General features: G+C 36.2%; 6 protein-coding genes across 8 annotated transcripts; 1 reads left to right on the forward strand and 5 right to left on the reverse strand.

Annotated features, from left to right (window-relative positions):
• Positions 1-171: 171 nt before the first annotated feature.
• LOC9323797 (serine/threonine-protein kinase SRK2C) lies at positions 172-2,438 on the reverse strand. The gene is made up of 6 exons (XM_002889137.2): positions 1,719-2,438; positions 1,557-1,631; positions 1,342-1,443; positions 1,201-1,254; positions 722-1,111; positions 172-643 (listed from the first exon to the last, which is right to left on the reverse strand). Exons 1-6 carry the CDS (start codon positions 1,836-1,838, stop codon positions 353-355), a joined length of 1,032 nt encoding a protein of 343 aa, XP_002889183.1. The 5' UTR covers positions 1,839-2,438; the 3' UTR covers positions 172-352.
• A 2,457-nt stretch (positions 2,439-4,895) lies between these two features.
• On the forward strand, positions 4,896-6,908 carry LOC9325247 (14-3-3-like protein GF14 omega). Of its 2 annotated transcripts, XM_021034956.1 has the most exons (4): positions 4,896-5,853; positions 6,040-6,162; positions 6,298-6,414; positions 6,515-6,908. In XM_021034956.1, exons 1-4 carry the CDS (start codon positions 5,374-5,376, stop codon positions 6,575-6,577), a joined length of 783 nt encoding a protein of 260 aa, XP_020890615.1. In that variant the 5' UTR covers positions 4,896-5,373; the 3' UTR covers positions 6,578-6,908. The 2 variants fall into 2 exon arrangements, with proteins under 2 accessions (XP_020890615.1, XP_020890614.1); XM_021034955.1 differs by lacking the exon at positions 6,515-6,908 and having other exon boundaries at positions 5,183-5,853; positions 6,298-6,508.
• Positions 6,909-7,256: 348 nt separating this feature from the next.
• LOC9323798 (VQ motif-containing protein 9) lies at positions 7,257-8,843 on the reverse strand. Its single transcript, XM_021034953.1, has one exon. It carries the CDS (start codon positions 8,460-8,462, stop codon positions 7,524-7,526), a length of 939 nt encoding a protein of 312 aa, XP_020890612.1. The 5' UTR covers positions 8,463-8,843; the 3' UTR covers positions 7,257-7,523.
• Positions 8,844-14,090: 5,247 nt separating this feature from the next.
• On the reverse strand, positions 14,091-16,086 carry LOC9325250 (glutathione S-transferase U23). The gene is given in 4 exon segments (XM_002889141.2): positions 14,091-14,922; positions 14,925-15,011; positions 15,013-15,096; positions 15,202-16,086. Coding segments are annotated over 4 exon segments (669 nt in total). The 5' UTR covers positions 15,517-16,086; the 3' UTR covers positions 14,091-14,739.
• Positions 16,087-16,363: 277 nt separating this feature from the next.
• On the reverse strand, positions 16,364-17,872 carry LOC110224229 (glutathione S-transferase U21-like). The gene is made up of 2 exons (XM_021010101.1): positions 17,819-17,872; positions 16,364-16,708 (listed from the first exon to the last, which is right to left on the reverse strand). The coding sequence occupies exons 1-2, from the start codon at positions 17,870-17,872 to the stop codon at positions 16,364-16,366; spliced, it is 399 nt and encodes a 132-aa protein (XP_020865760.1).
• A 183-nt stretch (positions 17,873-18,055) lies between these two features.
• Positions 18,056-19,903, reverse strand: LOC110230996 (glutathione S-transferase U23). 2 transcript variants are annotated; one of them, XM_021035522.1, is made up of 3 exons: positions 19,499-19,903; positions 19,097-19,396; positions 18,056-18,981 (listed from the first exon to the last, which is right to left on the reverse strand). In XM_021035522.1, exons 1-3 carry the CDS (start codon positions 19,811-19,813, stop codon positions 18,970-18,972), a joined length of 627 nt encoding a protein of 208 aa, XP_020891181.1. In that variant the 5' UTR covers positions 19,814-19,903; the 3' UTR covers positions 18,056-18,969. The 2 variants fall into 2 exon arrangements, with proteins under 2 accessions (XP_020891181.1, XP_020891180.1); XM_021035521.1 differs by having other exon boundaries at positions 18,707-19,396; positions 19,499-19,902.
• Between the last annotated feature and the right edge of the window lie 71 nt (positions 19,904-19,974).

The raw sequence follows: 19,974 nt of genomic DNA on the forward strand, positions 1-19,974 counted from the left end.
TTCAATGTTCAGTATTTGGGACGAACTTCGGACAGCTGAATCATGGGAACAAGTTGAGCAAACTGTTTGGAGTCTACTTAAAACCTACTAATCTCCATTAACTAATAAATCTTCTTAATTTGTGTTGTTGTATCTGGCACATTGCAGAAAATAAGTGTTTTTGTTTTACCCTGACAGAGAAACTTAATTTATACTAAATATGTTCTGTTTATATACGTATAATACATGAATGAAAATGTCTAATGGACAACACTTAATAAACAAAACTCTTAAGATGACAATTATAATCACGTCTGTGTATCAGCTTCAGAAACATGAAATCTTTGGCTTTTGTTTTTGTAATAAAATTTGTTCACATAGGGGAAAGGAGATCAGCGGTATCGATGTCGTCGAAATCGGTGTCCAAGTCATCGAGATCCATACTGGTACTTCCAATGGCACCATTACTGCTTCCACCAGAGACACCAGCACCGGAGAGTCCAGTAGCTACTGTGATCGGTTTCCGAGCTTCCTCAATGATCCACACTATCTCTTCCACTGTTTGAGTCGATGGACCATTCATCATCAATGATCCTTCAGACATCTCTACCGGCAAATTCTTGAGAAACCAAGAATGATTCTTTATCTCCTCTATCCTTATTCTCTGTCATCCAAATATTACAAACAAAGCTTAACTAAAATCAAGATTTAAAAACCGAAATCGAAAGAGAACATTGTTTACCTTTTCAGTGTTGGCAATGAATATCCGAGAGAGAAGATGTCTGCATTCATCCGAAACTCGAACATAATCAGGAATGGAATACTGAACTTTGAGAATCCGACCGATGGTTTTCCGAAAATCTTTAGGATCAGAAGGATCTTCAAAAGGATAAGCACCAACAAGCATGACATACAAAGTGACTCCACAAGACCAAACATCAGCGATTTTGCCGTCATACTCTTTCTTGGAGAGCACTTCAGGCGCAATGTAAGCAGGTGTTCCTACAGTGGTCTTTGGTTGCGAATGAAGAACGCCTGATTTTGAATATCCGAAGTCGCAAATCTTTACGCGCGGCGCTTCACTTCCATCCAACAAAGTGTTCTCTAGCTTTAAATCTCTATGGCATATTTGCTTCATTTCCCCATACAAAAAAAACAAACACTCTTTTTGTGAAAACACGTTTTTGATTTAGTTGGAACTTGGAATGTTATGTTTCTTACAAGACTGTGACAGTAATTAACTCCTGATATAAGCTGCTGAAAGAAAAACCTTGCCTGAAAAATCACAATTTCTTTTGATTTTTCACTTTTTTTTAAACAATGTTTATTTTAGATAAAAATGACAGAATTAATAAAATAAACCTCGTCTTCACTGAATCTCCCGGCGCTGCAGATTCTTCCGAACAGTTCTCCTCCGGCGGCGTATTCCATTACTAGCGCCAAATGTGTTGCCGTCAACAAAACCTATATTTTCACACAATTGTCAAATTTATCGAACTTTCAAAAGAAAATAAAATAAATTAACCCCCAAATTTTTTTATTTTTTATTTATAAATAACACATTGTTGTAGATGTACCTCCTTGAATCTTATTATATTGGGATGGATGAGTGACCTGTGATTCATGATTTCTCTTTGTACATGTTCATCAATCTTTCATAAACATCAACAATAATAAACAAATCAGACAAAAATGATAGAAACAAGATTTTCTTGAATTAGCTCAAGAGAGTAAGAGACCTTTTGGCCTCTCTCGATGAACTTAATAGCGAAAAGCTCTTTGGAAAATTTCTCACGAACAAGCTTTGCTACTCCGAAATTACCAGACCCAATATCCTTCACTATCTCATACCTCTCCATACTTCTACAAACTGCAACACAAACAAAAAAAAACAGAGCTGCTCTGTTTCTATATGCTCTGTTCTCTCAAAAGTCAAATCAAATAAAACAGATTATCTCTTTTCAGACACGAAAACAAAGATGAAATCAAACAAACATGTGTGTTTCTGTTAGTGTGTGTATGAGAATTGTTAATAAATAAGAGGAAACGAGATAGAGCTCCTCTGTTGTCGTTCATAAGACAGAAGAACCAATTAAATTAATTGAAGAGAGAAATTTGAGAGATAACGTCAATAAAAAGGAACCACGAGGTATACGGGAAATAAAAGATTTTACCGGAAATTTAGGAAGTGATGTCATAGTAATAAAACAAAAGGATTAAGATCGATCGCACATTTTCGGATTTGATCTTCTTGCGAAGCTGCTTTGCTTTTGGAACAGAGTCACTGCTTTTGACTCTGTTTGTGTTTGTGAGAGGAACTATCGATGCAGAATTTGTCAATTTGATATGTGGTGGGAATTTTTAAACATATTACATCAAAAAGTTATTACTACAAAACAATTATAAATAAAGGGGAAAATTATGAGAGACATTTAACGAATGTCGTGTCGTGTCGTGTCGTGTCGTGTCGTGGGGTTTCTACTACATATGTGGTTCATGTCGACCTCGTATAACTTGTTTTTAATACTTACGATAAATTTTAAAAATTGGAATGTTAGTGACAAAGGAATTTTTTTCATTAGAGAATCTTGTTATCCTTGTTAAAATATATTTTTTAGGCCTGGACGTTCGGATATTCGGATCGGATTTTTCAGGTCGGGTTTGGGTTTTTCGGATTTAGAAAACTAAGACCCGTTCGGATATTTTAAAACTTCGGGTTTAGATCGGATAATTCGGGTTTGGATTCGGGTTTATCCGAACTATCCAAATATTAAAAAATTTGTATCCGATTCTATGTAAAGTATTGAAAATACTCAAAAAATCTAAAAACTTTAAATATTTTATATCCGAATCTAACCAAAAGTGGTTAAAACACCCAAAAATAATCTTAACATCCGAATAATTTAGACACTTAAGTTATTACAAGTATAAATATTACTAATATATTATAAGTATGTATTTATATTTCAGATATGTTCGGGTACTTGTTTGGGTTCGGGTTGTAAAGTTTAGAATCCGTTCGAGTATATTAAAACTTCGTGTTCGGATCGGATTTTTCAGGTCTGGTTCGGTTCGGTTATTCGGATTCGGGTATTATGTCCAGACCAAAATATTATTTTTTATTATTATCTTCTGAAATAAGAAGATGAAAATGGATTATTGTCTAATGTGTCTTTAGAAAAAAAAACTGCAGTGAGTTATCTTTTACACTGTTTAGGGAAAAAAATATAATCAACTTTACTAAACGAAATAAATACACGAAATTTTAACAAGTAACAAAGTCCATGGTTCTATTCTTTAGTGGGATTTGATTGGCTTCTATAAAAGAATTTACTAATGATTGTTTTGTTGGAAGAGTTTAAAGTACTTGATCGTTTGTATTTGAGAAGTGTTTTATGTATTAAGAGATTATCCTAAAGACTTTAAAAAAAGTTAAAAATTATCCTAAAGTTTAGTTGTGTGAAACTTATAATAATAATAGGTCCCATAATAATATCGTAAGATCTTTTGTTGTCGACGACAAATAAATAGATAATGCTTTTGTTGTTACCGTAAGTTATCAATATGCATGAATCATATATTTTACAAGATAAGACTCATGAATCACATGATTCAATCAAGACGAAAGTTTGTTAAGAATTAAAAAGAACAGAAGATAATTAAAATTATTGGCAGGGGAGCCTCGTAGATACTATCCCACATATGCTCAGTTGTCGGGCTTCGAAACCTCTCATTTTATCTTGACTTGAGCATGCGAGACACCTTCACAAAGGATTGACCAAGCACCAACAAGCATTACATAAGTGTCATCGTATAAGTTATTAATGTCACGTCCCATCCGTCGGAAACACACAAGTCAATCGTCCATTTCTCTGCTAAGTATGTCCCAAAATGAAGGGGGGTGGCAATAGGGAATGAACAGTTCGATATGGTTCAAACTTTACGTTTAGCATCGATTCATACTTTCTTCCATATTCCCGACACGTCGGAACAAATCATCGTTCAACCGATCTAACTCTCTTCTTGAAATCTTGTGTATTAACTTTCATGAAGATTGGTATTTATACAAGTAGAGAATCGTACGTAGATAGAGATAAGAAAGCTAATTACGATTAGGGTATATGCAGCATTATCTAAATATAGTTAGGAGTTATCTCAATACTTATCGAAAACTTTTGATCTACTTGTGTACACTATATAGCTAGATAAACCACAAATCTCTTTTCGAGCATATGCGAACTTTCACCTTTTTTAATATGACGGTTTTTTTTAACGTATGATCTTTAGCTATATCATGAGTATACATTGAATATGAATACATGTTATTGTGTAGTAAATATTTATGCTAGAGAAGTAGAGAGCAATCTTATTATTTCGTTGAATGTAAAAAATAATCATCAAGAAAGCAAATGAAACATAATCATGGATTAAGGATAAGGATATATAAGCATTGGATGAATATAATAAGCAAAACTGTAAAGGAAAAACAAATGTTGTTCTTAATAAGAATCCCACAAAGCATTAACCAATAAACTAATTTCAATTCGAAGAGGCACCCAATTACGATTGACTTAAATCGATTATACTAATAAATACTGTATAAGATTTCAGTAGGAATACAACGACATAATTAAGAACAAAATGATTTAAAAAATCTCGCAGAAATCGACAAATCGCCAACGTACTACTACTAATTGAATGTTTCAAGATTTGAAGAATAGACATTTTAATCACATAACGGAAGTATTTAAATTTTGAAAGAAAAAAAAAAAACGTTTGAGAAGTCACAAAAATGTGAAAGATGAGTTGGAGAAGAAAGAGTCCATTGGATCCCCTGACATGCTCACAACACATGTGTCCCTCTGAGCTGTCTCCATTTTTGTTAACCCAACTTGCTTCCATTATTGTATCAATCTCATAACTCCATTTTCTTTTTACAATTGGTAAATAACTATATTTTTACAAGTCTACAAAAACTAGCTTTTTATTTTAAGTTTTTAACCATTAGAACCAAAATATTATAATTCCTTAGGGTGTGTTTATACTAATAGTAGTGAAATCACATTACCATTTATTTGTTAATTTAAAACAAAATTTCCATTTTTTCTAAAAGTGTTTTTATGTTTTTCTTTATTTGCGGTGAAAAAAAGAAAAAAAAGCAGGACCGGCCACAATAGAAGAGACGAATCCAACGGCCCAGATTAAATCTTGGTTCCAAATTTCACTCTTTTCCTCTAAAACGCATTTATCACTTTCCCCTCATTAAGACTCAAAATTCATTCATTCGTCGTCCTCTCTCGCTTGACCTGATTCTCAAATCCAAAACCGTTTTCTCTCTTTTTGATCAGATCTCAGATCTTTTCTCTTTGAAATCGATTCTCTCTAGGAACAACAATGGCGGTTTCTGCGCGTGAAGAGTTCGTTTACATGGCTAAGCTCGCGGAGCAAGCTGAGAGGTACGAAGAGATGGTAGAGTTTATGGAGAAAGTCTCCGCCGCCGTCGACGGCGATGAACTCACCGTTGAAGAGCGAAATCTTCTCTCCGTCGCTTATAAGAACGTGATTGGTGCTCGCCGTGCCTCGTGGCGTATCATCTCATCGATCGAGCAGAAAGAAGAGAGCCGCGGTAACGATGACCACGTCACGGCGATCCGTGATTACAGGTCTAAGATCGAGACGGAACTCTCCGGAATCTGCGACGGAATCCTCAAGTTGCTTGACTCTAGACTCATCCCTGCCGCTGCTTCTGGTGATTCCAAGGTCTTTTACCTGAAGATGAAGGGAGATTATCACAGGTACTTGGCTGAGTTCAAGACTGGTCAAGAGAGGAAAGACGCCGCTGAACACACACTCTCCGCCTACAAATCTGCTCAGGTTTGAATTTCTCACAAATCCAAATCTCAGATCTAGTTTATTTGAATCTTGTTTGTGATTTGTGGATGTTGGTTCATTAGATTCATTAGAGTTAAACTCTGATTTCGGATTAGATTAGTCTTGAATAAGATCTTGAGATTGTCTAGGTTTTGATCTTACAGTCTTTATATGTGACTCTCTATGCAGGATATTGCTAATGCAGAGCTTGCTCCTACTCACCCAATTCGTCTTGGTCTTGCATTGAACTTCTCTGTGTTCTATTACGAGATCCTCAATTCTCCTGATCGTGCTTGCAACCTCGCCAAACAGGTATTTGAATCCACTTATCAAAATGTGATTGGACTTGGTTTAACACTTGACCTCATTAGATTCATCAACTTTTGCTATATGATCTCGAGAACATGAATTTGACTGGTTTTGTTGTTGTAATGTATTGTCGTCAAGGCCTTTGATGAAGCGATTGCAGAGTTGGACACTCTTGGTGAAGAGTCATACAAAGACAGTACCTTGATCATGCAGCTTCTTCGTGACAACCTCACTCTCTGGACATCCGATATGCAGGTCGGTCCTGATACTCCTCAGTCCTCACCTTTGTTCTTTCTTCCTATTATGAATGATTTGCATTCTGTTGACTAAATTCTCTATTGGTGGATCATATTAGGATGATGCCGCGGATGAGATCAAGGAAGCAGCAGCGCCAAAACCGACCGAGGAACAGCAGTGATCTTTTGAGTGAAACTGCTAGTTTTCTAGGGTTTGGAATTTCTTCTCTTTCGTCCATATGTTTTCTTAATCACCTAAGAGGTCGCTCTTGCCATTTCGCTTTATCTTCAAGCTTATTCATTCATCATATTTGTGGCAAGTCCGAACCATCTTTTATCTTCTTTTTTTTTGCATGATTTTCTTTCTCTCTTTTTTTTTTTTTTGTTATCGATTTCAGTGTCTATGCAATCGAACCTTGCTTTGTTTTCTCATCAATTTGAAGATCATAAAGTCTCTCGTCTCTTATCTTGTTGCTTAGATTGTTTGTTGTCAATTTTTAAAGGGGACTAGTTTATTGGACTGCGTAAAGCGAATTTTACTTTACCTGTCAAGGGGTCTGAAATCAATCATCAATTTGATTATATAAAAAAATACCTTTCAAAAGAACTTGTATTTATTTAATTATAGGCACTCGTTAGTCAGTACACTTTGACAGGTTTAAATTAACGATCTCGTCAGAGTTTGAAGTTTCAACTGAAAATGAAAGCATCGGAGCATAAATTTCAACCAAAGGAACAGTGAAGTGATTGGTATATAGCTAATCACCAATTTAATATCCCATCCAATCCAATAGACGGAGAATAAAGAAAAAACTGTCTTATGCAATTTGATCTACAAAGAGATGATGATTCAACAAATGATAATTGCAAACTTATAAGAGAATTCAATAGAGTTGCAAAAGTGTATTCGTTTCTTTTTCCTAGTCTTTGTTTCTAACATGAACAAACATAGAACAAAAGAAAGTACAAAAAAAAAAACGGATTTTAAGTAATTTTTGAGTTAATTAACAAAAAAAAAACAAATGATCCCACCACTCCACTAATGATGTACAAAAAGAACAAAGGGAATTTTGTCGTGACGGTCAAAACGACGACGTCTTTCACTTTGACCGACAAGAGGTTTTCTGATCAATGACCTTTGTATTTAGGGCTAGGAAGCGGCACCGTCGTCGGAGATACCGGGAACCCTAACTGACCGGACGCTGGCGATAGAAGTATGCTCGGAGAGAGTAATCCGTACGGAGATTTAGGCGAATTCAAACATCCAAACGGTGGAGGCGCCGGAATCGATGTCGGCGCCGTCTGCAAAACAGCGGCGGAAGGAGGAGGAGGATGTGGCGGTGGAAGACTGTTTTGCTGCGAAGGCGGAGCGTTTTCCTGTTGTTGTTGTTGGTACCAACGAGGAGAGACCAAAGGAGCTAACGGAGATAATCCAGAGAACTCTTTCCGATTCGAATCGATTGCGAACATCGAGTTCTGAAGATACCGCATGTACGAAGAGACCGGAGATTCCGCCGCCGCGTGAACCGGAGGTAACGGCGGGAGAGGAGAAAGCGGCGCCGTTGGTCGAAGGTTAAATCCAACGCCGGTCCAGTTTTGATTCATGTGATGAGAACCTTGAGGGATGAGTGCGTCATTTAGCAAACCAGGAGGACGATTGATAACATGAGCCAACGGAGGAGGACGAATCCTATGTAGACGCGAACTCTGTTGAGGCTTAGGGTGATGAATCGGTTGTTGCGGCGGAGCAGAGATCCGTTCATGTGCAGGTGAGCCTGTCAGTTTCTGAACAACATCTCTGAAATCGTTCTTGTTGATATTGTAAACAGGAGGTTGATGTTGGTGGAGATTCCCTTGATTAATTAACGGCGGCGGTGGAGGAAGATCAATTTCACGATTCACGGCGGAGACGGAGGAGGAGGAGTTTGTCGGTTTTGATATTTTATGAGAAAGCTTATTGAGTTGTCTCAGATAATGATCTCTGTTCGTTGTATTGTTACCGGTACTACTCGTTGCGGAGGCGGATACGGCGGAGGAATCGCCGGAGGAGTTACAGCTCTTATCCATATTGAGTCTCCTTTCGCTATTATCTTCTTAAATCGAAGTTTTTCTTCTTCTTCGGTTTTTTTTTTTTTGTTTTTCTCTGCCAGATTTGGTAGAGAGATAATGGAGAAGACGAAGCTGATGAAAATGGCTCTTTTTTTTTTTCTCTTTCTTTTATAAATAAAATAAATGTTTTTTTTTATATAAACTATAGGCTATACGACTAAATAAGTAGCTTTAATTGGATTTTTCTAGAATAAGATGAAAAGGAAATAATTTGTCTGTATGTTATCTATGGATTCTCTCCATATAATGCTCTGATTAATTAATATTTAATGCGTGTTTATATGTATGAACATGTACCTTTTAATATTCTCTATTCCTGACCAATTTGTAATTGTATAATCCCTTATATTGTTTACTGCATTTAGTTCGGTGGTAACTGTTTATTAAGAAAAAAATTAGATGTTGTGAGTTGTAATTTATGCTATACTTGTAGTTGTATATACATGGAAAACATCATCCATATCCAAAAAAAGGCTGTATATACATGGAAAATATCTCTTCTTTTGAAGTTTTGTTTCTTTATTTCCGTTTTTAAATAAAGCAAATAGAAAACAAATAAATAAACTGAAGTGTTGAGAGGAGAATATTCAGAGATTCTGACTAGTGTTCATTTTTCATAATTATTAAAAAAATGTATTTTCATCTATAGGAATGATGATAAAAATTTGATAAACAGTTCGCTAAAATAATCATGGTTCACAAATGGTTTTGTTCATATAACTTTTTGTCAAGAGTAATTTAATTTTCAGTTTATCTAGTCTATAGTGTGTAAATTCAAACCAAAATGCTAAATCAATTTTGCCACACAATTTTACATTACAAAAATCTGCAAATTTCTATTATTCCTGAAAACAAATTACCACACAAAAAAAAGACAACATCTGTAATTCTTTTCTTGCCCGAAAAAAGATTTGTCTATGCTATACAAAATACAAATAATAAGCTCAACAATGAAATAATATATAAACAAAACAAATACATTGGGTTAACGGGTCGGGTTATTCAACGCCCATTTTGGTCAAAAGCCCCAAAAGTATTACCGAAAACGACATTCGTACAGCTTTTTAATCTAATGGGTAGTTATCCCATACTTCGCACTCCACAGAAATCTCCGATCCAACTCAGCAAACGACTTATCCAACGGCTGTGAGATTAGCACGAGATAGACAGCTATCACGTGACTTTCAACCATTTTTTTTTCTTTCGGAGAAATATTAGTTACACTGTTAATGTCTGATTACTAGATGTGATTAATCATATAGTAATTGAGTTGAATTTGGTCTCTATTGATTAGCATGATATGGAGATGGTTGGCCAAATGTCAAATTTTTGAGAATAGGAATGTTTGAAATATTCTTTTTTGTTACAATAAAATTATGGAATAATGTTTGAAATATTCTTGCATTGGTAAAGCCTTTAGTTAGCTTACACTGAAACGTATCATTCAATAAATTGGTTTTAACGTATTTTAATTGGGAACGTTATTTCGTAACAGTAGATTTTCTAAGTTTTCTGTGACCAAAACCTATTCGAGTAATTACTATGCGGAGTTGTTATATTTCCGAGGATTTGATACAACTACATGCATATTCATCTTTAAAATTTTTGTTTTATTAAATACGTATGATTTCATGAGTTTTACAAGATTCAAAGGTAGACAGAACGATATTATATATATCAGATTCCTTGAAGCAAATATCATAAAGCAAACTATATGAACAAGATCACACGATTCAAAGGAAATTATTTGACTCGATCAATCCCGTTGGTCATTTTTATTTATAATATTTGGTCACCTCTTACTTTGGAATAAACTTGTCAGGTTTTGTAGAATTTATGAATTTTAACAAAAGATAAAGTGTTGGTTGTTTCATTTTACCCAACAACTGACGGCAGAAAGTCTTATATGCTTATGATAATTCATACATATAAATTTGGAATCTTAATTTGATCCATACGTCGTAATTTCTACTATCCTTTTGATTCGTAATTTAGGCCTGGCGTCCGGTTTTTTCAGGTTTTTCGGTTCAGTTTATTCGGTTTCTCATGTTGTTCGGCGATTTAAAAACCCTCAGAAACTACCCGATTAAAACTTCGGTTCGGTCGGTTCGGTTATCGGTTATTTCGGTTCGGTTATTAAGTTTGAAATCTATTCCGAAATTAAACCGATTAAATTCTATTTCGGTTAATTTAAACCAAACTAGACCATTTGACCCATGCAAAACAACCTGACACTTGTTACAAACCAGTTTGACACCAAATGTCACAACAAAAATCATTACAAACCAGTTTAAAGTCTAGGCAATAAAAGTCTACATTAAAAGTCTGAATCAACAAAACAGAAACTTCCACGTTAAAAGTCTGATTCAAAGATGGAAGCAAAATAGAGCATAAAGAAAGACACTTATAGGAGTCATTGGCTCATTGATGCAGCTAGTTCCATGAATCTTTGCTACTGCATTCACAAATGACAAACAAAACAATCATAAGTCATAGCATTTAGAAAACATTCAAATGAGCCAATAATATTACCTTTCCATCCATGTCAATATCGGTTGATAACGGAGGCTGAGAAAAAGTAGGCTGAGAAGAAGCAAGATTGTTCCTTGAATCTATACAAAAAAACATCAATTGTTAGTTTGCAATACATTACAAGTAGTCAAGTAGTAATAACAAATAAGAAGGATACTTTGATACTTACCAAGCGTCTCGAAAAACACAACTTCTTCTAACATTTGCACTAAGTTTTCAACTTGTGCTTGAGATTTAAATTTACACCGCAGCCATTGTTGTGTACACAGCAGCACCTCTATCATGTAAGGTGTTAAAGAACTCCTATAAGGATCTAAGATTCTGCCAGTAGTACTAAAGGCAGATTCTGAGGCAACTGATGAGACTTGTAGTGCTAAGACATCTTTAGCAACTTCTGATAATATTGGGAATTTGGAGCTATTACACTTCCACCAATGCAGAACGTCATAAGGTAACCCCAAAGGATTAGCCACTTTCAACTCTGGTTTTTCTGCCAAATATATATCTAGCTCACTAAAACCTTCTACATTGCTCCTTTCCCTAACCTGCTTATGGAAAATTACATCAGCTCCCTCATACATCACATCATCTTCATCATCTGACAAATCACACGTAGTACTTTGCTGCTCAGAATCTCGAGGACCACTTTGATTTTCACCTCCATCAGTAACATCTGGTTTGCTTAATCGGATGCTATACTCCGCATATAAATCTTTCATTGCATTTGTAACAGAAGCATGTAACTGCCTAGTCTCTATAGTGTTCTTACCATACAACTGTTCAAAGCACAAGTCAGCAAATTGCATCTTGTTTCTTGGATCAAATACAGAACCAATGATCATAAGCTCATTCATATTCAGCAACCCATCCCAATATTTCTCAAACTTATCCCTCATCAGAAATGCTTGATCTCTAACCTCTTTAGTCCTATGACCACACTTACCGATCAAATTCTTCTCTATATTCACAATCTCATTGTAACATAGTGTAGAAACTACTGATGTTGAAGCTGAAAATACCAAAGTACTCTTGTAAAAGATCTTTAGAAATTTCACTAACCTCTCTACTTCATCCCATTGAGTGGAGGTTAGTGGTCCGATTCTCTTTGTCTTAGTCTTCTCTTCTTCTTCCTCAAAGTACTCACAATACAACTTATCCTCAGCAGACATCTTCTCAAAGGCTGGTCTTAACTTAATGGCAGAAGTCAACATAAGATAAGTTGAATTCCACCTTGTAACAACATCTAGAGGCAAGCTTCCTCTAGCTATCTTTCCTGTCTCACACCGCAGAACAAAAGACTTCAACCTCTGGAAGTTACTGCGCACATACTTCACTGCATTCCTAATAGCCACAATGCTAGTCTTGGCCTTTTTAAGACCATCCCCCACAATAAGGTTCAAGATGTGAGCACAACATCTCATGTGCATTAAATCACCATCTTGAACTAAAGCTTCTGGTCCTCTCAGCCTCAATGCTTCTGTAATTACCCTACGAGCCTTGTCATTACCCTTTGCATTATCAACAGTCACAGTGAATACCTTCTCAATTCCCCACTCATCTATGCAGTCAAGAAGCTGTCCAGCTATTGTGTCTCCTTTGTGGTCCGTGATCACCTTAAAGCTGAGATATCTTTCCTGCATGCGCCAATTGGCATCAATCCAATGACCAGTCACGACCATGTAGTTGTAGGATGTTGTAGGAGACACCCATATGTCTGTGGTCAGTGAAACTCTCTTCTTCTCTACACTAAACAGACGCTTAAGTGCAGCCTTCTCTTGCAAATACATGGCAGCAATATCTCTTGTGCATGTTCTTCTTGAAAATGTATTGTACATAGGCAACATTAAGCCACAAAAATCCTTCCACCCCTCTGATTCAACAAAAGAGAAAGGCAGCTCATTGACTACCACCAATGTATTGACTGCTCTCCTAAACGAAAGAGGATCATACCTAACCACTTTCATATTGCCACCATCAACACCACTTAACTTCTGTTGTTTATCCCTTTCATCATATTCCTTGAATGACTTGCACCTCTCTATATGACTAATCATCGGACTAGTGCCTACCAATTTCGTATCACATCCTATTTCAGCTCTACAATACTTACAGATGCTATGTAAGTCATCACCTTCTTTGAGGACAAAATGTTGCCAGACTGGTGCCCTTTTAGCATATTTCTTCTTCGGTTTTAGTGGCATAGCAGTTGACGAAGATGACCTTTTTCTAGTCTTAACAGATTCCGGAACAGATTCTGGTTCAACGTCGATGTCAATCTCATCTTCAGAAGCCATCTACAAAATAGACATATAAAACATGCATCAAAAACAGACAACAATAGATAAACGACATGCATCAAATTGAAATTTAGGGTTTTTATGAATTAGTAAATTAGGGTTTTCAGATACAAACACCAACTCAAAATTCAAACCCCCAAATCAAAAACAGAGAACAATATACAAGCTAAATGAACCCCAAATCGAAAATAAAAATTAGGGTTTTGAAAAATTAGGGTTTTGAAAAATTAGGGTTTTGAAGAATCAAATATGAAACCCACAAAACGAAAATCAAACCCCCCAATACAGATAAAATAAACCCCCAACTCGTAAGAGAGAAGAACTTACTGATTCGAGATCTCTTCGGATCGAGAGGAAGTCGAGACTGACAAATTTTGACGAGAATTTACGGATGATTTTGATAGATCCTTGAGATGAATGACAAATCGAAGAAGAAATTGACGAGGTTAAGATGAGATGAAGGAGTTCCTTGGGTTCGAGAGACAGAGAGAGATAAGTCGTGAATGAAAACGAAGGAGGCTCGTGTTTTAGGGTTTGTGACAAATGCTAGTCTTATATACTACGGTTTTTAATAAACCGTTCGGTTATCGTTTGCCGAACCGAACCGAACGATACCCGAAATAAATTTAGAAATCCGCCGATCGGTTCTTGTCTCTCTGCCGAATTGAAACCGATAACCGAATTCCTCGGTTCGGTCGGTTCGGTTTAATCGGTTCGAACCGTTAGCCAAGGCCTAATTCGTATAAAAGAAAAAACAATCTACTAACCATTTGCTTTTCAAATTTCTTCTTCCTGGTATTGGTAATGGATTCTAAATTATTCTTGCGTGGTACAATGAAGAAATGTAACGTTTTATTTGTTATCTACGATGAAAAATATGTTTTTGCGCATTATTTTTGAACCTGGATAGTGGATAGTCTGTAGAACCAAAAAAAGAAAAAGGTTACTGGATAAAGGTAACACATAATGAGGGGTTCATTCGTATACTTAAAGAATCATAATAGTACCAAGTCTCCATGTAAACGTACTCTCTTGTTGCATTGCTCTTTTTTTTTTTGTACTCTCTGTGACACTGTTTGACAAATATTTCCAAATTTTGCTTTCAACGACGTTAACGTTGGCGACAAATAAAAATTTCGTCGTCCTTTATCCAACGAAGAGTGGTTTGAATTTCTGTTTTTGATTAGTTTGGTTTCAAATCAAAAATTAAAATGGTAGAGAAATGACGATGAACGTTACATCAGTATTACAAAACAACCTTTCGTTTTTACTTTACACTAATACAAATGATAATCTATTATCACCCACAACATAATCTAACTTATGCGTCACTCAAATCCCACCACAAACATTCATTGGTCTATACCCGACTTATTGACAAACCTGAAACACATGCACACATCAATCTAATCGATTCCTAAAACTATCTTCCGATGATCAGAGACCGACTTAAGAACTTCATCAGAGTCAGGCAAGGCTTTAGCTACACTCTCTCTCTTCAAAGACCTCTGTGCCCACGAGATTAGCTTAGGAAACTTTGCTACGATGCTGAGATTTGCTACCTCCTCGTACATCCGGAACCAACTATATAGAATCCGATAATGGAAATGTCCACATGTCCAAATTCGTTTCCTCCAAAGAAAGGATTGTCTCCAAGCTCTGAATCAAGTGTCTTGACTCTTGAGTACTTCAATGAACTCCATCTTCGCTGCCTCTTGTTTCTCCCCTGTTTCTGACCATAAAGCCTTGCATGGTACGTATGTCTGATCACAGATTGTCCAAAACATCATTCGTTCGTGCTTATACATTTAATAAGATTATAGTGCAAACTGCAAAGTACTTAAATAACGTAAAAGAGAAAATGTAACCTTCTTGTCGATGTAATCTGCCCAAAATCTAACTTGAGCTCTCTGGTAAGGATCCGAAGGAAGAATCGGGTTTGTATCGGGCCAGAGCTCGTCGATATACTGAACTTGGATTATCGATTCACAGATTGGTTTACCTTTATGGATCAAAACCGGGATCTTTTTATGAATAGGGTTCATCTCAAGAAGTAAAGTGCTTTTGTTACTCAGATCTTCTTCTCTATACTCATATTTCACTCCTTTCTCCTCCAAAGCAATCCTTGTCCTCATCCCAAACATACTCGCCCAGTAATCTAATAGGATAATCTCTTCCGCCATTTTTAGCTGGCGGTGAAGCTCGGTGAGGAAGAGAGAATTGTTATTATAGAGCCAAGATAAAGAAGAGTTTCGTATCTAATCTCCATTTCAATCAACTTTTTTACAAAAGATGAGAATAAGTGGACCTGCTTTGGAAAAAAGGCAATTGCCTGTAGCCACAATAAAACGAACACTTATTGGACAACATTTTGATCAAAATTAGGCTTATTGTTGAGTTGATATTATGTGTTTGGGATTTTTGTTTGATTAATGCATGATATAGATACTTGATACGTTTTGAGACAATGTTATGTCTTTTTTGTTTTCAGTTTTACAAGCACCAAACTTTTTAAAAAACTTTTTATAACAAGCATCTATGAGCCTAAGCACAACACTATAGACCTCTTCAAAATAAAGGAACCATTTCGTGAGTGACAAGAAATAAATAATATTTGGTGAAAATTGAAAGAAAGGGACAATATCCATAGAAGGCACAGATAAACTTAAAAAAACCAGTGAACATAGAGACGTGAGATAGAATCAGTAAGACTTTTAGACACATTATATCTTCCTAATCTTATAGGCGAATGCAAGGATGTAGTGGTTAGCGACGACGATGAAGGTCTTTTTTATATCTTCCTAATCTTATAGGCGAATGCAAGGATGTAGTGGTTAGCGACGACGATGAAGGTCTAAGAAAAAATGATGATACAAAAGTTGATACATCTATATGCATTGAATTCAGACCAAACATCGAATTTAAACAAAACAAAGCATCCGAATTTTCGAACAAGACTCTATTTCATTATTAGAAGAAACACACAATAGCTAAACAAAACATAAAACGGCAATTTAAAGAGATCTTCTCTTACTCGATTCCATATAACTTCTTAAGCTCTAAAACGTATCCAACAACTTTCTCAGAATTAGGCAAAGCCTTAGCCACTCTCTCTCTTTGCATACACCTTTTGCCCCAGGCCATCAGTTTTGAGCACTCTGGTTCGATGCTGAAGTTCCCAAACTTTTGGTATGCTGGAAACCAACTATAGTATCCAATCAGGACAGTGTCTACAAACCCAAATTTATCGCCACCAAAGTAAGGTTTATCTCCTAACTCAGCTTGAAGAGTCTTGAGTATTTCAATATACTCCTTTGTGGCTGCTTCTAGCTCTTCACCTTTGGTTGCCCAAGTCTTTCTCCCACAAACAAACAGCTGATCATTGTGACACAAAGAATATACGCACACATGAGTTACAAGCAATTAACCCTAGAATTTGTAAATCTAGTTTAAAACAAAAAAAAAATGCTAAATTTACATAACGATTAGAAAACAAATTGAACTTGTGAAATCGCTAACGATCAAATGACTAGGTCAAATGACGGGATCCAAAGTCCGGTTAGTTTTAATATCGTATTGTAAATCTAGTTTAAAACAAAAAAAAAATGCTAAATTTACATAACGATTAGAAAACAAATTGAACTTGTGAAATCGCTAACGATCAAATGACTAGGTCAAATGACGGGATCCAAAGTCCGGTTAGTTTTCATATCGTATTGTAAATCTAGTTTAAAACAAAAAAAAATGCTAAATTTACATAACGATTAGAAAACAAATTGAACTTGTGAAATCGCTAACGATCAAATGACTAGGTCAAATGACAGGATCCAAAGTCCGGTTAGTTTTCATATCGTATTGTAAATCTAGTTTAAAACAAAAAAAATGCTAAATTTACATAACGATTAGAAAACAAATTGAACTTATGAAATCGCTAACGATCAAATGACTAGGTCAAATGACGAGATCCAAAGTCCGGTTAGTTTTTCATATCGTTTTGTAAATCTAGTCTTAAAAAACAAATTAAACAAAAAAAAAGCCGTAGAAAGAAAAAAAGTGAAAATTCAAAAACTTAATTTTGAATTTAAAAGGGAAAAGAAATTAACCTGAAATCGTACTGGAACTGATGTAACGCGAGACTCTTTTCCTTAACTGATACCTCTCGATGGCGTCTTCTCTCAGTCATCTCACGAATCTTCACCGTAGTCCTTCGTACTCCAAACTCAACCAAATTCCAAAATAGCCCTTGTATGATGTCATCCAAAATAGCCGTTGTGTGACATTATCACAAATAATCTCCGACGAAGTATTTTCCTTCATCTCGATCGTTGTCAATTTCCGTCGTGTTCTCCCATATCTCGGCCACAACTTCATCACCGTAACCCTGAAACCCTAACTTATAATCCCAGATTCACCTTTAAACATCTCTTTGCCCTCTCTAATGATCGACTAAAACTTGGTCGGAGGAAAATCCGAAGAGATACGAACCCAGCGAGTAATTCCCACAGCGAGAACGAGATTCATGACGGCTTCAATCGACATAACTTGCTCGAGAAGAAACTCAAGTTTTTAAAAGAAGAAGAAGAAGAAAGAGCACTTATTAAGGGTTTTGCTCTTGGACGAATGCCAACTTCGATTGTTAAGAAGAGAGATTAGTATATTTATAATGAAAGGTTATGACTGAAAGTAAAGGAAATTTCTTTTAAAAATAAAACGAAAAGGAAATCAAGGTCAAATATTGCCTTTTTATATAATTGGACGCAAAAACAAAAAGGAAATATCCTTTTGAGCACGTGACAGTCACGTGATTACAAGTTAATTTCGTTTTCTTCAATTTCCTTTTTCTCTCCTCATTCGCTTCTCCGACGTATTTCTCTCCTTCCGTCTAGTCTAGCTCTCCGATCATGTGGGTGACGAATACCGTACTTCTACATCAACCCAATGCTCTGACCCGATTAACCTTTTCTTACCCGACCCGACTCACCCACTCTCGTAAAGCCTCTCCCTTTTCCCGCTTCTTTCGGTCTCCGAAGAGGAAGAATCGGGTTACGCCAGTTATCGGCTTTTCCTCATGTATCAGTTGCTTCTATGGACAATTTTCTCTTTGGTTATCACATTGCATCTTCTTTCAAGTTTAAGTATCTGTCTCGCCAAATTTGTGCCTTTGTAGAAACAATCCATGTTTTTTTGTTTCACTGGCCTAGTTTGATTTCTGTACAAGGATATTAATATCTGTTCGTGTAATAGTGTAATGCTTTGTTGTGTTAACAGCTCCAGTTTGAGCCTTGAGGTGGGGTGAAAGTCCTAAGAGCAATCACTCTGGAGGGCTTAGCTTACATATTACAATGATGTTGATTAGGTTGTTTTTACAGAGTAACAGAGTGTTGATCTGTCCCCATCTTGTCATGTCGTTAGCTTCCAGTGAGAAGAATATGAGTTAGTCAGGTTGATATCAATTATATGGATTACTTTTTCGGAAGCTTACTACTTATAATATCAGTTGCCAGTTGGTTCTTGCAGAGTGATGAATGGCCCTATCGTGTCTATTGCGCGTGAACTTGGGTTTGAAGGCAATTCTATTCTTGAGGGTCTTGTTGTGAGCATATTTATTGCCAGTCATACATCGGTCTATACCCGACTTATTGAAAAACCTGAAATACACACCACATTTTAAACTAGAAAATAAAAACAGAGGAAATTCTTCTATACATGAATTTAATCGATTCCTAAAACTGTCTTCCGATGGTCAGAGATAGATTTAAGAACCTTATCAGAGTCAGGCAAGGTCTTAGCCACACTCTCTCTCTTCAAGCACCTCTGTGCCCACGAGATTAGCTTAGGAAACTTTTCTACAATGGTAAGAAGATTTGCTACCTCCTCGTAAGTACGGAACCAACTATAGAATCCGATAAAGGCAATGTCCACAAGTCCAAATTCGTTTCCTCCAAAGAAAGATTTGTCTCCAAGCTCTGAATCAAGTGTCTTGAGTACTTCAATGAACTCCATCTTCGCTGCCTCTTGTTTCTCCCCTGTTTCTGACCATAAAGACTTGCATGGTACGTATGTCTGATCACAGTTTTGTCCAAAACATCATCCGTTACGTACTTATTTATACATTTGAGGGATTATAGTATAAAGCACTTAAATAACATAAAAGAGAAATGTAACCTTCTTGTCAATGTAATCTGCCCAAAATCTAGCTTGAGCTCTCTGGTAAGGATCCGAAGGAAGAATCGGGTTTGTGTCGGGCCAGAGCTCGTCGATATACTGAACTTGGATTATCGATTCGCAGATCGGTTTACCTTTATGAATCAAAACCGGAATCTTTTTGTGAATAGGGTTCATCTCAAGAAGTAAAGGGCTTTTGTTACTCAGATCTTCTTCTCTATACTCATATTTCACTCCTTTCTCCTCCAGAGCAATCCTTGTCCTCATCCCGAACATACTCGCCCAGTAATCCAATAGGATAATCTCTTCCGCCATTTTTAGCTGGCGGTGAAGCTAAGTGGGGAAGAGAATATTGTTATTATAGAGCCAAGATAAAGAAGAGTTTCGAATCTAATTCTCCATTTCAATCAGCTTTTTACAAAAGATAAGAATAGATGGACCTACTTTAGAATAAGGCATTTGCCTATAGGCACAAT

Source organism: Arabidopsis lyrata (assembly GCF_000004255.2).
Source record: "Arabidopsis lyrata subsp. lyrata unplaced genomic scaffold ARALYscaffold_2, whole genome shotgun sequence".
Lineage (NCBI taxonomy): Eukaryota > Viridiplantae > Streptophyta > Magnoliopsida > Brassicales > Brassicaceae > Arabidopsis > Arabidopsis lyrata.

Excerpts from the sequence above, each read along its gene's own strand:
- LOC9323798 (XM_021034953.1), bottom strand. The coding sequence starts at position 8,462 with ATGGATAAGAGCTGTAACTCCTCCGGCGATTCCTCCGCCGTATCCGCC.
- LOC110230996 (XM_021035521.1), bottom strand. The coding sequence starts at position 19,813 with ATGGCGGAAGAGATTATCCTATTGGATTACTGGGCGAGTATGTTCGGG. Across the intron at positions 19,397-19,498 it reads CAGATTACATTGACAAGAAG|ACATACGTACCATGCAAGTC; the intron begins GTTACATTTCTC and ends AACTGTGATCAG.
- LOC110224229 (XM_021010101.1), bottom strand. The coding sequence starts at position 17,872 with ATGTCGATTGAAGCCGTCATGAATCTCGTTCTCGCTGTGGGAATTACT. Across the intron at positions 16,709-17,818 it reads CTGTGGGAATTACTCGCTGG|CTGTTTGTTTGTGGGAGAAA; the intron begins GTTCGTATCTCT and ends CACAATGATCAG.
- LOC9323797 (XM_002889137.2), bottom strand. The coding sequence starts at position 1,838 with ATGGAGAGGTATGAGATAGTGAAGGATATTGGGTCTGGTAATTTCGGA. Across the intron at positions 1,112-1,200 it reads TTAATTACTGTCACAGTCTT|CAAATATGCCATAGAGATTT; the intron begins GTAAGAAACATA and ends GGGGAAATGAAG. Across the intron at positions 644-721 it reads TCATTGCCAACACTGAAAAG|AGAATAAGGATAGAGGAGAT; the intron begins GTAAACAATGTT and ends TTTGGATGACAG.
- LOC9325247 (XM_021034955.1), top strand. The coding sequence starts at position 5,374 with ATGGCGGTTTCTGCGCGTGAAGAGTTCGTTTACATGGCTAAGCTCGCG. Across the intron at positions 5,854-6,039 it reads CCGCCTACAAATCTGCTCAG|GATATTGCTAATGCAGAGCT; the intron begins GTTTGAATTTCT and ends CTCTCTATGCAG. Across the intron at positions 6,163-6,297 it reads CTTGCAACCTCGCCAAACAG|GCCTTTGATGAAGCGATTGC; the intron begins GTATTTGAATCC and ends ATTGTCGTCAAG.